We start from the raw sequence: 15898 nt of genomic DNA on the forward strand, positions 1-15898 counted from the left end.
TAAGTGATAACAAAATTTTCTATGCCGTTTTTTTTTTTTTGACAATAGCAGTTTGCCTGGAAAAAGTCCCACAGAACATCTCCGGTACAATATCTGTAAATGATACTTGAGGTGTGATAACTCAGTCATTTATGAATATTTTATGACTTCCAACCACTCAAAATGTTCAGTGGCATCAGACCTATCCACACGATTATACATTTATTTAAAAAAAAAATTTTTAAATATCATTTAATATTTTTAATTTATGTAAAATATGCATCCTGTATTAAAACAAAAGTGACTTTTTGATAGATTGTTCACAAATAAAATGGTACCATCAGAATCTCTTCTTGTTGATTTGGTTTTAATTTGGTTTAGTTTTGCTTGATGTTTCGCCTGTGTTAATTTTGTGATGTCGTGCCTTGTTCGTTCTCATCAACCGGGTCCCTTGTGGCGCCAATCAGCTCCCTTCAGCTACGGGTGGTGAGGTGTGCCCCGTTGGCTCGTCTTCTTTTTTGTAGGTCTGTTTTCGTTTTTGTTGTTGCTTCTTCGATCATGAGTCATGTTAATCCCATAATGTTATGGTTCCCTTTTGTCGTGACTTTAGTGTCATCATCACTTTGAAACTTGTTTTTGTACTTTGTTTTTTAGCATTTTGATTCTTCATTAGTGTCTTTTTTGCTTCTGTTTTTGTGAATACATACTTTTTTTTCTGAGCTGAGATTTCGTCACCATCCCCACAAAAACCCTCAATCCTCTCACAGATATCGTAACTTCTGAGTTCACCTATATGTGAAACGTGCTGACCCATTTCAATGAATTAAACAACACTCTGTTTTTTGTTGATGCCTGGTTAATGGTTAGTTGAATAATTTAACTACTGAATGCAGGCATTTACTGTATGTAACCAAGGTTATTTTAACAAAAAAAAAAACTAAAACTAAAATTCAAAAAACAATTGAGTTCATGAAAACAAAATAAAAAGAAATACTTTTTAAAAAACAAAAAAATAACTGAAACTATATTTGATGCTTACAAAAGTAACTAAAACTGACTACTGTATAATTATAGCAAAAATGTCCTTCGTTTTAGTCTTTGGTAATTCATTTAATGTGTGAGCCTTTAGGGATCAATTTAAATGTGATTTTAAGTATATTAATTTTGATATTAACCAGAATAAGGACGTTTGAAAGCGTGTCACACAGAAGTGACGTTATCTAGCAGCAGCCAATAGAAAAACACCTTCAGATGATGTCGCTCCTATAGGCGACAATTTTTCATGCTTAACTTTGGCTCCTATGGTAATGCAACATTAGGTAAGAAATACATCCATCCATCCATCCATTTTCTTGACCGCTTATTCCTCACAAGGGTCGCGGGGGCTGCTGGCGCCTATCTCAGCTGGCTCTGGGCAGTAGGCGGGGGACACCCTGGACTGGTTGCCAACCAATCGCAGGTAAGAAATACATTACTTTTCTAATTCTACCCAGTTAATTTTTTTAAATATCGCACACAAGTAATACACATAAAAAAAACGGAAAAAAACAAAACTGAAACTAATACTAAAAATAACTAAAGCAAAACTAAAACTAAGCATTTTTAAAATAACTAAAACTAATACAAAACTAACACAACCACCGTGAAAACTAATTTAAACTAACTAAATTTAAAAAACAAAACGCAAAACAAAATCAAAACTAACTCAAATGAAAATTGTCCAACTATAATAACCCTGTATGTAACATGGTTTCACGATTGTGTATGCTAGATGCATGTTGTTCGTGTTTTATGATCCTCTCCGTCTCACGTACTTTGCAGCTATTTTGTGTCGTCTGTCTAAAATGGCAAACCCCTTAATTTAATATTTTACGGCTTTTCTCTATTCGTAGCAGGGGTCGATCCCAATCCCCTAAAAATGCTGGGGATTGACTGTCGAGTCCTCGATCTTGTTGCCTTGCCTTTTTTGCCTTGTTTTTGTGCCTTTTCCTCCCCAGCGGAGCGCCTTTAGTTATCCCTTGTACCCTGTGCCTGTTTTTTCCTCCCCAATGGGGTGTTTTTTGTTCTCCATTTTTTGAGTGCCTCTTCTCCTCTCAGCTTGAGAGGAGATTGCTGTTTGGAGAAAATAAAACTGCTGCCTTGGTGGCCTCCACCCACCCTGCATCTGAGTCCTACCTTTCCACGTTGTGTCAGAGCCCTGTACTTTGGGGGCAAAAATGATCAATGCCTAGACTCCCAGCACCACCACGCACGCCCACACATCATGCTATTTGCTGCCTCAGTAATATCTACTTCACATTCTGTACGTCAGTGTAAATCTGGAGGGGGAATAAATTGTGTATGTGCATGTGTATGAATGAGTAGCTCTCATGTTGTTCCTGTGCAGTCAGCAAATGTTGACACATTGTCAGATGTCATCTATCATCATCATAAAACGATGAATTTATCATGTTCATTGGCACTGTGGTGTCATTTGTGTGTGAGATTTGCGTGCATGTGGCAGGAATCATGTAAGGAATGCGGCTTTTGTCTTCATTAGCATCGTCTCATTTGTGCAGTGTGTCTCGATAGTTGTTCAGGGGTTGCGAGTCACCTCCATGTCGGGCCGGGCCAGCAATAAGGAGAAGTTGCCGCTGTCCTCTCTGCTCAAGATGGCTACGGCTTCTTCTCTGCTGCCGATGTCCACCCCGTTGATCTGAACGTGAGACGACACAAGTGGATCATGTAGTTGCCACCAAACATTCATTGGTTTAGATGACATTTTACTTTCAGAAGGCCTGTAAAGCCTTAACAATGACACATATGAGAGAACATTCTAATTCTTTGTAAATAGAGTATTTATTGGTCCTTTTGGACAAACAAAACAAAAAAAAATTAAAAATCAACTTCCACAAACGGTTGTTTGTGTTTTGTGTAATATTTGACACATCTGGTCACAATGCTTTAAATTTGTACACTTAAAACTGTCACAAATATAATAATAAACAGACATATCAAACATATTTGTATTTCTAATACTCAGAAAGGTCGCTGGAAAAGCCATCAGCTGAGTGATACTGCCCTCTAATGGATTATCCGTGCAATTCATGAGTTAGGTCATATACGGTACATCAGGGTTTAAGGGGGGGGGAATATACTCATGAAATAGAGGGCACAAAATGTCTTGCATTTAATATACACGACTGTTTCAGAAAATATCCCCTAAAGAGCAGTGTCAAATATAAGACCCGCGGGCCGGATCAGGCCCGCAAAGGGGTTTAATCCGGCCTGCAATATGATTTTCTAAAGTAAAAAATAAATAAAATGTAATGTTAGACTGTTAATCGGCCGGCCACAATCAAAATATATGAATATATGAAATTTGTAATTTCACAAGCAGTCCTCAGATGAGCAATGCAACTTGTATGGGGGAATCGTCCTTCCTGGACTCATTATTTTACACACAATTTAAAGTTACGGTTTGTTTATTATTATTATTATTATTATTATTATTATTATTATTATTATTATTATTATTATTATTTTAATCATAGACCGACAAACATGTTAAATACGACACAAATTCAATTACTGGTAACACATATCGATATAACAAGGATTAGCGTCCTTGTAACGTCATTAACTGCGCCACGCAATGCATTCTGGGAACAATATATATGTAAAACAGGTACATTTAACACGTCCAGGACTCAGTGTTGCTGCGTGCCATCTGCATTTGCATTATTTTTTGGTACAATATGATTACAGTTGAGCTCCGTAATTTAGGGCTGGCACACAAATAGCGAAAATCTGTGTATAATTGACGGCAATCGTTTTTAAGTTATATACCGTTATTTTACCGATGCGGCCCATGCACTTGATAATATATTTTCCTCCATGCGGCCCCTGAGCTAACATGAGTTTGACACCCCTGTCCTAAAGGATTAAAGATTGACATCACATAGCCTAAAACTAGTTGAAACTAGATGATGGTTATATGATGGTTACATCAGTTCAAACAGACACTTGTTATATCAGTACAAAACAGACAATTGACCTCACGGTCGTGAACCCAACTTAACAGGTCATGGACTCAAACTTGACCCAGGCGTGAACCCAGACATGAGACAAGACCCCAAACATCCTGCATGACTCGAGTCATGACAGCTGTAAGCCATAATCAGCAATGTTAAAATAATAAAAGGCTTGCAATATTTCAGTTGATTTGTAATGAATCCAGAATGTATGGCATTTTTGCTTATTTGATTGCATTTCAGAAAATAATGGATTTTATCACAATATTCTAATTTTCTGAGACAGTCCTGTATGCTTTATAGGGTTAAATCACAGGTCTCAAACTCCAGTCCTCGAGGGCCGCAGTCCTGCATGTTTTAGAGGTTTCTCTCCTCAAACACAGCTGAATGAGGATCATTATCAGGTTCCTGCAGAGCTTGCTGATGAATCAGGTGTGTTTGAGGAGAGAAACCTCTAAAAACATGCAGGACTGCGGCCCTCGAGGACTGGAGTTTGAGACTTGTGGGTTCAATACATTCTCGTATCTGTGAAGTAACGTGCAGTGTGCCTCAAGGTTCAATTTGATGTCCTTTATTGTACATCTCTGTGTATCCTGACGCCGCCAGTGAAATGGACGCTCGTTTTAACTATTCTGGATATCAAATCCTTGAAGGTAGAGAACTTTATCCAGTTTAACCAGCACAAGACTGATTTTTTTTTTTTTTAACTCATGTAAAACATTTTGGCTTGTGCTAAAATGCTATAGCCTATAAATAAAGTTTGATTGATTGGAAGTGAAATGGGGACAAAATAACCATTACAGGCAGCTTCCTTGAGCCAGAAGATGTGAGTTACCTTACCTGAAGTATTCGATCTCCCTCTCTGATGCGTCCGTTCTTTGCAGCGATGCTGTTTGGATTCACCTTGGTCACGTGACAAAAGGAAGTCAACAAAGACAGGAACTTCCCGAGTACACCCGGCCAAAAACGGCGGGGACGTATTTACCTCTCCGACATAAATACCCAGCTGATCCTCATCGTCCGTCCTGTAGCAGACGGTCAGGCCCAGCTTCTCCTCCTGACGGGACTTGTACAGCGCCACCTCCTAATAGTAATAATAATAGATTTTATTTGAAGGTGCCTTTCAAAGAAAGCTGAATGAGATACTTGATAAAGAAGAGGGGGGTCAGGACAGAGCCCTGGGGCACATCTCTGTTGATTGGGTATGGCTGAGAGGTTCATAATTTTAGTTGAATGAACTGATTGCTGGATTTAAACCATTTTGAGGGTAGTCAACATCAACAGGTCAAGGTGTTTTTTGAGAAACAACCATACCTCATATTCCAGCTCGTCCGGCCGGTCCACGTCGTGCTGTTCCACTTTCAAGTAGTCTTCATCACCGTCAAATACACATTCGCTGCGTTAAAGGGGAAATCAACCTTCAACATTTCTTGTCGATAACATACATAATGTTATGTAATGTGACCTGAGACCTCACTAGTCTAAACATGACATTCTGATTAATATTACATTTGTGTAATACGAGTTATGGATGATGACATCACAGTTGCGCAGGTCTGTCTCAGGCAACAACCAATCAGAGCTCACCTGTTTTCTCAAGCTGAGCTGTGATTGGTTGTCACGTGAGACCTGCGCAACTAACTGTGATGTCATTCCACAAGCAAGTGGTAAACGGACAGATTTTGCTGCTTAACTCATTCGACCAACGCAATATTAACCAGAATACCAAATTTAGACTAGTGGGGCTGCATACTGTAGAACATATTGCTAAGAGGTTTTTGGCGCGTTGACTACGACTTCCCCTCTAAAGATCCAAACGGTGGGACCTTCACTCCATCTCACTATCCTCATCAAAGAAGTCAAACGTACAAGTGGCCAGTCTGGTACTCTCCCATCAAGCCGGGTAGTCGTGGAGTGGTCGGCGGCCACCGGAAGCTGACGTCGGTCTGCGTGCTGTTGTCCACATGCTCAGGTAGACGAGCAACCATGTTGGAGGAGGAAATGTTGGTGCCGCTGGTTCCGTTTCCGGTGTTTACTATCACACCTGATGAGAGGAAGCACAGGCATGTATGTGATTAATAATGGTGGATGTAAGTCACATCATGTGCAAGTCAGAATTGGTCTGAAGACGTAATCTTCAGGTTTTCACATGCATTCCACATTTATGAAAGCACAACCTCAATGTAGAGTTTGAAAACCTAAATTGTCAAAATGTACAATTTACAATAAATATGCTAAAAATGATGATGGCTGTAAGTTCATCTTCTTACCTTTCCTTCTGTGACTCTTGTGGTTGGGTCCGGGTCGCTCCAAAGGCTCCTGGGACTTCAGCGGTCTGCCCGGTGGCAGGTGAGAACGCCTCCTTGCTTTCACCTGACAGTGTGACATGTTATGCAACTTCGACCTAGTCTTGAATCTTTCATGATTCTACTTGACATCACAAGTCAACCTCTTAAGTTTTGCTCTTTGACATTTTGTGTCTGTTATCTATTGAAGAAAGAAAATAAGAATGAAGGAGGTAAGAAATAAAGATGAAAAAAAATGTGACTAACCAAAAAATAATAATAAAAAAGAAGAGCACTGTATCACCAAGACCAGAAATAATCGTGTTCCATTCTATTAAAATCATTTTCCCAATCCAACGACACAAACTCATAATGGGACTTGACTTAAACCCTTTTTGCATTTTGGAAGGTCATAGGTCATTGGCGAATCTTCCGACAGTTGTCTGACTTCTTCCAGGTTGTGTTCGAGTGAAGTTTCCTCAGGCTGTGTCCGACGGAGCCCCACTTTCTCCAACCGATCTGTGCGGCCATCAGCTTTTCATTACTTATTGTTTGCAGTTAGTGAATTTGCAGGCGACGTCGCAAGCATCTGCTTGAACAGCTCTGGAATTTATTGTTGTTTTACTGGTCCTCCATGTTTCTGATCTGCACAATAATAGTGACTTTGCATTTGAGTTAAAGATGCACACGGTGTATTCCATGGGTATGAGTCACTATATTTGCGCCATATTGGAAAAGTTGCCCCTCTCTATTCTTGTATGTCTTTGTCAATGTTTCACATATGATACTGATGAGTTTTCGAACGTGTCAAACGTTTACACTTCTCTATACTTCTCTCTCTCTCCCTCTCTCTCTCTCTCTCTCTCTCTCTCTCTCTCTCTCTCCAGGTTTATTCTATGATCTACTGTATATTAAGTTTTGTAACTTAAGTTTTGAATGAGTAAGTGTTGTCTCTGTTTTTTGTTTCTTGTGTGTGCCAAAAGAAATATGTTGTCTACAATATCCAGATCGTCTACCTGTGACCACGATTGCACGATGTAGCCTTTTACGGACAGCTTAATTAACTCATTCACTCCCAGCTGTTTTACTGGAATTTGATTGATTTTGCAAGGCCCACAGAATATTGTGTTCTATTTGTTATAAAAACATGGAACCTACCAAAAGAAGATTTAGCATCTCTTCTTTCATTAGGGGGAAAAAAAAAAAAAAGTATATTTTTATGTTTCCGTTTTGCAGCAATTAGCATTGGAATATAGCTAAGTTTAATTATTATTCACAAATCTGTTTAAAACAGTGGTGAAAAGAGCTTTTTTTTTAACATGGCCCCAGTTGATCTCTTATACTCTGCTGCCACCTGCTGGCCATTTTTGTAATAACTACCTTTTGATTCAAGCGTTCTCTTCAGTTCAGAGGCTGCATCAAAACCTTCTGTATGCTCTAGCATAAAAACAAAAACAAAAAAACCAAAAACAAAAACATATAAATGCGTCTTTGGGAGCAAATGAGTTAATTGTTCCTGCTTCAACCGTGGTCTCAAAAACAGCAAATGGCAAAAGGTGCTACTGTCTTATGAAAAGGATTTAGCCTGGGGTGGTGGCCAATTTCAGACCTACGAGGGGAGGTGATCGGGACATACATGTTGGTTGTATGGATGACTGAATAGATTAGTAGGACCTGAATTTGGTGGGTAAATTAACAGAGCATCAAAAGGTAGGATGAAGCAGTGGTGAGGTAGACAATAGACACCGGCTACTGTTAGACTCAACCTGGCCCCGGGGCTTGTTCTTACCTTTTCGTGTCCATTTCGATCCATTGGCCGCAGGGAGTTGCTGCCCCCCTTTTGCTGATGAGGCCGGACGGGGCAGAGATGGATGCATGGCAACGTCAGAGTGCGTGGTCAGGAGAACACCAAGAAGACGACAAAATTAGGAATAAATATAATAGAAAGCTGCAAGTATAGGAATGATCTCTCGCATGCCTGAATGGAAAAAAAAAATCTGAGGTTTTATTTTAAGTAGGGCAGAGGCTTGGACCTCAATGCGATGTGATCATTCTTTTTTTTTTTCAGTGAAATCACTAAGATGCCTCAGACGACATCGTGACCAGTTGATGGGAGTATCGCACATCACTTCAATAAACTGAGAACAGACAGACCATCCTGCCATTCTTTTTTTGGAAAGTGTTTCCACGTCAACCTGGTGTGGACGGAAAGTGGGACAAAGATGAGGATGGGCTTCCTTTCTCCATCTCCTCCCCCCCGTTTGTGATTATTGTGTCTCTGCACTCGGCGCGCTGCCAATGACAAATGGGCCTGTCAACAACAGTGTGCATGAGTGTGTGTGTGTGTTGATGAAGTCATTAAATAGTTAATGAGCAAGGTAGGAGGGATTAAGTGGGCGGATGGATGATCTTGTATAATAATCACAATATATGCATGCCAATCGTTCTGTCTGGCCCCAAATTCAAGAAAGTTGAAACAATCTATAAATAGCACTCGTAGAAGTTGTATTGGGGATCATGTAGGGAAAATAATGAACATTTCAGAATGGTATTGATAATATTTTTTCAAAATTCTAAATCTTGTCATATTTTTTCAAGATAACACAATTTAAAAAAAAAAAAGTCATAGTATATTAGATAGAAATAGAAAATAAGTCAATAAATGTCCTATATTTTCAAGACAAAAAGCTGTATTTTTTTTCAGGAACTAGTCATAAAGTCATATTTTTTAAAAGTGTTTAATTTTTGGAGAAAAAAAAACATTATTTGCATAAAGTCTGAAATTCAATAAGCAACATGTAAGAACACATTTTTTGTAGGAATCGGTCATGTTGCAAGAGTAACATCATTTTTTTTAAAGTGTAATATTATGAGATGTTTTTAAATTAATTTGCAATAGCAACACTGACCAGATTACATCATTAATTATTGCTTTCTAAGAAAACACTTTGTGACATTAATATGAATACAATTATTTATTTATTTTCTTTAGAATTTTTGGAACTTTGATTCCCTCTTATACTAGGAGTAACTCCAGATTGTGTTAATTACCCATCCACATTATGATTCTCTGTGCCTTTAAATTCTCATGAATTTAAAATCTAGTTTCCACTAGCAATCAATTTTACTGAAAACATTATTTATCAATAATAATAACACAACTCATTCCAACATGTGCATTCAGCGCCAGCTGCCAAGCGATGCAAGATAAATGCGACTTGCCTAATGGCAGTGGTCACCACGGCAACAACATCCCAATGAGGCACACTTGATAGCAAAGTGAAGATGAGGTGCTGCTGGTGGTGAAGGTCGGTGGTGGGGGGCGGGGGGTGATATTGTGGGGAGGGGGGTGGTCGTTCATGCACATGCTTCACACGCAGTGAAAATATCGTTTCAATAGTGTCCAAGAAGCATTGAGGAACAGGCAATAGTCCCGAAAATAAAGTGCAAATCTAAAAGTCACATTAAAATGATCATTTTTAGTCCTTGTGCCATTTTTATTTATTTTTTTAAATTCCAACATTCAGGTTTTGCCCTTTGACACTCAATTATTTGGATTAGGAGTCCTGCAAATTACATGCAAAAAAAAAAAGAAAGAAAGAAAAAAAGAGCAGGTTGTTTTAAATATTTATAGTTAGTTAAGGACAAAACCTCCCATTCTTAATCGTTCTGTCAAATCGATTGATTTCTCATTAAAATAGTTACTGAAATGAACCTGTTTGGAAGGATAAGTTTCCAAAACAACGATGCATGCCTTCACTTGCACTGCACTGCATCTAAGAAAAGAAAGACAGAAAAACTCCTGTTTTTCTGATTAATTTTGGGGGGAGTTTTTTTTTTTTTTTCGAATATATGTATATATATAAAAAAAAAAAATGTTTTGTTTTTCCTCCTATTTTTTCATTTTTTTGTATATTTTTTTTCTTTTTTATGGAATATTGTGTCCTGCTTTTTCTGGATAATTCATTTTTAATGAAGAAAAAAAATAGTTTAAAAAATGAAAAAATATATTCCATGAAACACACACACACACAAAAATCCATTCATAATAATGATGTTTTTCTTTTCATATCACGTGTCAAAATGACCCTGTAACATTTTTATGGAACAGGATGGTTGAAAACATGTCATGCAAGCCAAAGTCAGGTTTTTACTTCCCGCTTCTAATGCACTTGATTCCAAATGTGCGAATAATATTGGCAGTAGGATGACATTCTGTGGCATCCAAAGTCGACATACCTGGTACATGACCTTGTAGCGCTCCTCAGGACGTCTGACCAAACACATGTTGCAGCCCATGATGCCGACTTTCACCCGCACATTGGCCCTTCCTCTTCAAATTTCACGTTGCAGTCTTGAATGCGGTTGATAAAGATCCTAAAAATTCCAGATGTCTTTCCTGTAAGAGTTTGTGATTGGAAAAGTCGCTGAAAATTGCTGTGGAAAGTCACTTGAGCATTTTGGCATTGAAGGAATAGAAAAGTACATGGTTCTTGTCCATTAATTAATTGATGTGCATAATTTGGTGCTGTTTCCTGGTGTTTCATTTCAATATGACCAAACTTTGCAGAGTCACTTAGTTGGACTTGAGACCATTTTGTGCACCTTAGTTCTTCACATTCTTCTACCATTTGCTGGAATTAGGCAAGATGTCTGCAGAACAACTTCTTGTTACAGTTCCAACATGTAGAGGGGGAAAGCCTCGTAATCCTCCAACTGTCCAAAGGAAGTGTGAGCTAAATCCAATCAAGTTGTAATTACGTAAGGTCACAGGTCAAGTCCTGTGACACGTGAAAAATGGCAACTAGTTGCTGGTGATATGCTGGTCTAATTCCTGGCTACTGTCAAAGTGCCCTTGAGCTAACCATTTATAACACACACACACACACACAAAAAGTGAAAATTGAGGGAATAGCGTTTGTATTCAATTCAATTGACCTCAATGCAGTGACTAATATAAGTCCGGCAATGGAGCTATGTGCTGGATCTAAATCTAGTGGTGGTTGAAATAGAAGATATGATGCAATGATTCCAGGGATTATTTTCCATCCAGTGAAGAATTCAAATCCAGCGCTGGTGCTATGATTTCATGATATGACCCAAAACGTTCGTTCTTCGTCCTCCTGATTTCCACTGCGTGGTCACTTCTCCCAAGAAACTCACTTGAATTTCTCCCCTGGAAGTCAATACCAGAGAAAAAACACTGATTGGACCACATACACACAAAAATATTGATGTAAAATCATACAAAGAAAAAAATAGAAAAACATGTTAACGTTATTAAATATCCAACACGAGAATTGCACTTCTGATGAAAATGGGCCAAAATGAGCCAAAAAATGTTCCTGTGGTTCGTTTTGTTTCGTGTTCTGAACTAAATAAATATTATTTTACTCCAATTGTGTTCAAACTTAATATGATAAAGACAACCATCCTATGTTGTTCACCTAATCATTAAAAACACATTGTAAATTATATTCTTTTTATTTTCCTAAGAAAAGGAAAACAATAGTTCCGGAAGGTTTAAAGCTTGCATTTTTTTTTTGTAGATTTTCAAACAGGTCAATTAATAGAAAGCTTAATTAAGACTCCATTTCACGCAACAAAAATGTCAAATACAATTAAGAAAAAAACTATATATATATATATATATATATAAAATCAAGTATTCAAGGTCAATAACATGTTTTCAAAATAGCCATCATAATAGTGTCATTTGATTAATTTCGTCAGTAAATCAAATCAAACTCACTGGCTTGCAGTGCACCTTTCCAGATGTGTTAGGGGAAGCTGCCACTGACAGCCCCCACGCACGGTGATCCATGGCTGGGCAACGCTTCCGATCCAAAAGCCTCCTCTTCCTCCATCTCTCCGGAAAGAAATGTGCCGCTGGTGCGCGTGCGAAGCCAGCAGGCTCGCGTCACTCAGGATTTGGTGGTTTCCGGTCAAATTGTTCAGGCTGACGACGACGACGATGATGAAGAAGCATCTCTTCTTTCCGCTGCTCGCTCTTCTTCTGCAACGTCGGCAGCCAATCACACGCTGGAGGCAATTAATTCTCACCATCATCGGACCCCTTCCCCCTCCTCCCTCGTCTTCCCCCTCCCACCTGCTCTGGCTCGCTATTGCTTTGTCTCTGACGTTTGCCGATTCAGGACCAGGACGCCGTCAGGACTTTTACCACCTTTCTCCAAGACGTGCACACACCTACAAAACTACATCCAAAACAGACTCGAAGTCTTTGAGGAGGTGGATCTGGACTTTAGCGGGACATGTACTCCTCCTCTAGATCCAGTTTTGATAGAGGCCTGTCCTGATCAAGGATTAGGACTCCTCGAGGACTTTAATTGCACACCGACAAGACCAGTTCTCATTTGGGAGATGGAAATGGACTTCACCGGATCTGGTTCTGAACCGGAATCTTGACTGATTCAGGACCAGTACTCCTCCAAGAAATGTTCAACACGCTCCTAGGTCGTGTACACATCTTCAAAACTACAGTAGACATCTGAAACAATACAGATGTAGTCATTTAAAGCGTTACAACACTTATTAATCATTTTCCAGTATTGGATTAGTCATTGTGTACAAAGAATAAAAGTGCAAATATGGCATCTTATTCCTAGAATTTTATTTTAAACCGATTAAGTATCAGAATTCAAACGTACCGTGGGGGGACGCCATTATCCTGGTCACGTGATCGTGATGACATATCCCATGCGTAACCGGAAGTCTTCTTCGCTCATTTCACAATGCGAATTTGCTGACTTAATGGGCAAGCGAAAGACGTCTTCGATCCCAAATACTGCACCAATTCTGTTCAGAGTAAAGTCCTCAACAGGTCCGGTTTCATGTCATTCCATATGGGGGTGGGGCAGTGGTCCCTCCTAATGTGGGTTAAAGTGTGATTAGCACACCACATGTAGCTTAGCCTATTAAGAGTACAAGTCACCCGGATGTTTACCGTCCACTTGGACTCGCCGATGGTTCAATGTGCCAGTTTTATCCGGCATTCGGTTGGAAACAAATCTTTGGTGTGTCCTCCATGGCTGTATTGCTTTTAAAGAAGTGCTTCTTTGCTGTAAGGCGTAATTCCACCGTTGATGTCCATCGTGGGATGCGATAATTCCTCGTGAGTGTCTTTATGAGGAGTAAGCGGTTCAGAAAATGGATGGATGGATGTCTTTGCTGTCATTCATTCCACGTCATTCAATTTGTATTTTACGCACACGATACGCCACGATGATCACGTGGCTGTCCAAAATGCCCGATACAGCATATGTTCTCAGTCACTCATTTCACAGAATGGGTGGTTATAGTTTTTCATAAGTCTTGTGTTCCTTGAACACTTCTCTAAGTTCATCATCCAGAAATTGGAGCAGTAGCTGTAATTCCTCCTCCAGATCTAGTCCTGGTCAGGACCTGTAATGAGCCAGGATTAGTACTCATCCAGGAAATGTTCCATCCTCCTCAAGGACTTGTTCATAGATACAAAACATCAGGACTCATCCAAATCCTAAAGATGAAATCCTTCAGAAGTTGTAGCTCGATTTCAATAGGGTCTGTACTGATCGGGACTTGCAGCCCTCCAGGAAATGTTTTGCAGGACTTGTTCGCACCTACAAGATCAAAATATTCATCCGATCATACAAATACAGTCTTGGTCTTGGACCTGGACTCCTCTGCTGATTCATTTATTAATGGAAGGCTCTCTATGTATAGTACAAGTAAAGGTCAATTTGTTCGAACCAATATATTAAACACAAACAAAACAACTCATGAGAGTTGAGATCGAGACATTTTCCAAAGTTTTTCTTGATAATAACCACAATCCCTTCACAAGTTCTTATGTAAATATATGGAAAAAAATGTTTTTCCACATTCCATCTTTTCTTTTGTGTTCAGCTTGATGTGCTTTTAGTGGCACCACCAGGCAATAAAATGAACAAGACAACATGCCAGTGACTGTCTTAGTTTTTTCTATGGCTGTACACAAGCCAAAAAGCTCAGCTTTTGTTCAAGTCAAAAACCACCCAATAGAAACTCCCTTTACCGAAAAAGGAAGAGGAAACAAACAAAATACTTACTGACACACCTGTAAAGATGGCACAGTAGAGCAGAAGATGATACCTGAGTAGGTGAAATGGAAAGCGAGCTTGCCAAAAAAAGAAGGGAAAAAGAAAAGAAAAGAAACAAAGCTTCATTGTTGTTGCTAGTGCAGAGTGGCACCTTTTGTACAGTTATATTGCTATAACTACGTATTCAGATCTTAAGGGGTCTGCAAGCCGCGACTCCAAAGCAGCATGTGGCTCTTCCATCTTTCTGCTGCGGCTTCTTTCTGTTTAAATTTGGCTAATCAATTTGAAAAATAAAGTTATACGACCTCCAGTATGCAAACCATGGATAAACCTAAGACAAGAAAAGTTTGTTACGAAAACAGAATGTTTAAAGCTTACATTCTACATGAAACAATCGCTCAGGTCTCATAGATAAGCACCGCGTGTGAATGAAGCGGTTCAGAGGCAAAAATCCCATTAACCTGGTAAAATAAATATTCTAATTGGCTATTATTTTGCATTGTTAAGTGGAATACTGTAGATCTTTTCAATTCAAATTGACAGCTGACTGCACGCTCATAACACAGAAGAAATATGATGCAGTTTTATCCTCCAGTTTTAACCTTTATGTCAAAAATTGTATTTTATTTATTTATTTATTTATTTATTTGATAGATGGTTGAAATGGCTTTTTGAGGTTAAGGTTGCCGACCATGAGTTGAAGTCTTGTATGCTGACAAAGTACTTTTATTTCAGATTTATTTATTTATTTATTTTATTTTTTACACTCATAATGTGAACAGGCAATGTTTCTGTCGGTGATCATGAGCCGTTCTAATAATGCAGCATCCCTCTATTTTTTTCTTTCTAAATTTTGACTTTTAATTATTTTTTGTTTGAGTGTAATAATAATAATAATAATAATAATAATAATAATAAAGCACACCTTCAAATAAGGCTACACCCTCCCTTCTTACACCAAAACACATTACCTGATGCAATCAAACAATGTGCACTCAAATTTATACAGCTTTGAGTTGATAAATATTAAAAAAAAAATGATGTGGTCAAAATATAAACATACCTTGTGTCTAAAATCTGATTTGAAAACAAAATTTAAAATACACATAAAAACACAACGAAAAGAATAGAATAGACAAGGGGTCTCCAAACAAACGCTCACTTCACATCCGTGGTCGACTACAACAATCAAGGGGAGATCTTTCATTTTGCCTGCATGAAGACACTTTGCTTGCGCCTAAATCATGTGCGCACCCCAGAAAGTCAATTTGTCCCTCCTCAGTGTCAAGCATTGCCTGTGCCTTGATCGCCCTGATTTTGAAGATAATGAGGGGAGCTGCTTCGATTGGCCATGAGTTGGCTGCGTTCCATCGCACAATTCTGTAATCTGTGCTTGTCTAGCAAAATACCAGAAGAGAGGAAAAACTCTATACGTGGACACTGTTACGCAGCACACGGTCACAAAGACGCAGTGGCGCTCCTGCCATTAGGCGGATTAGGCAGATGCTCGTGAGCAAAAGGGGCGACAGGGAGACGAGAATTA

General features: G+C 38.9%; 1 protein-coding gene across 15 annotated transcripts in view; it reads right to left on the reverse strand.

Moving 5' to 3' along the window:
- LOC144014130 (PDZ domain-containing protein 4-like) overlaps positions 1–15898 on the reverse strand; it is a 110800-nt gene that overhangs the window by 9428 nt on the left and 85474 nt on the right. For 10 of the 15 annotated variants that reach the window (XM_077513703.1, XM_077513690.1, XM_077513689.1 and 7 more), the window contains 8 exons: positions 10517–10676; positions 8067–8120; positions 6263–6365; positions 5862–6036; positions 5307–5388; positions 4978–5076; positions 4833–4895; positions 2573–2674 (listed from right to left, as the gene is read on the reverse strand). In XM_077513703.1, the coding sequence (XP_077369829.1) occupies positions 2573–2674; positions 4833–4895; positions 4978–5076; positions 5307–5388; positions 5862–6036; positions 6263–6365; positions 8067–8120; positions 10517–10576 (738 nt within the window). In that variant the 5' untranslated portion in view covers positions 10577–10676. Of the gene's footprint in view, positions 1–2572; positions 2675–4832; positions 4896–4977; positions 5077–5306; positions 5389–5861; positions 6037–6262; positions 6366–8066; positions 8121–10516; positions 11454–12029; positions 12333–12386; positions 12804–12945; positions 14294–14364; positions 15212–15898 lie in introns of those variants that run through there. The other 5 variants (XM_077513696.1, XM_077513695.1, XM_077513699.1 and 2 more) reach the window with 5 other exon arrangements.

Source organism: Festucalex cinctus, chromosome 2 (assembly GCF_051991245.1).
Source record: "Festucalex cinctus isolate MCC-2025b chromosome 2, RoL_Fcin_1.0, whole genome shotgun sequence".
Lineage (NCBI taxonomy): Eukaryota > Metazoa > Chordata > Actinopteri > Syngnathiformes > Syngnathidae > Festucalex > Festucalex cinctus.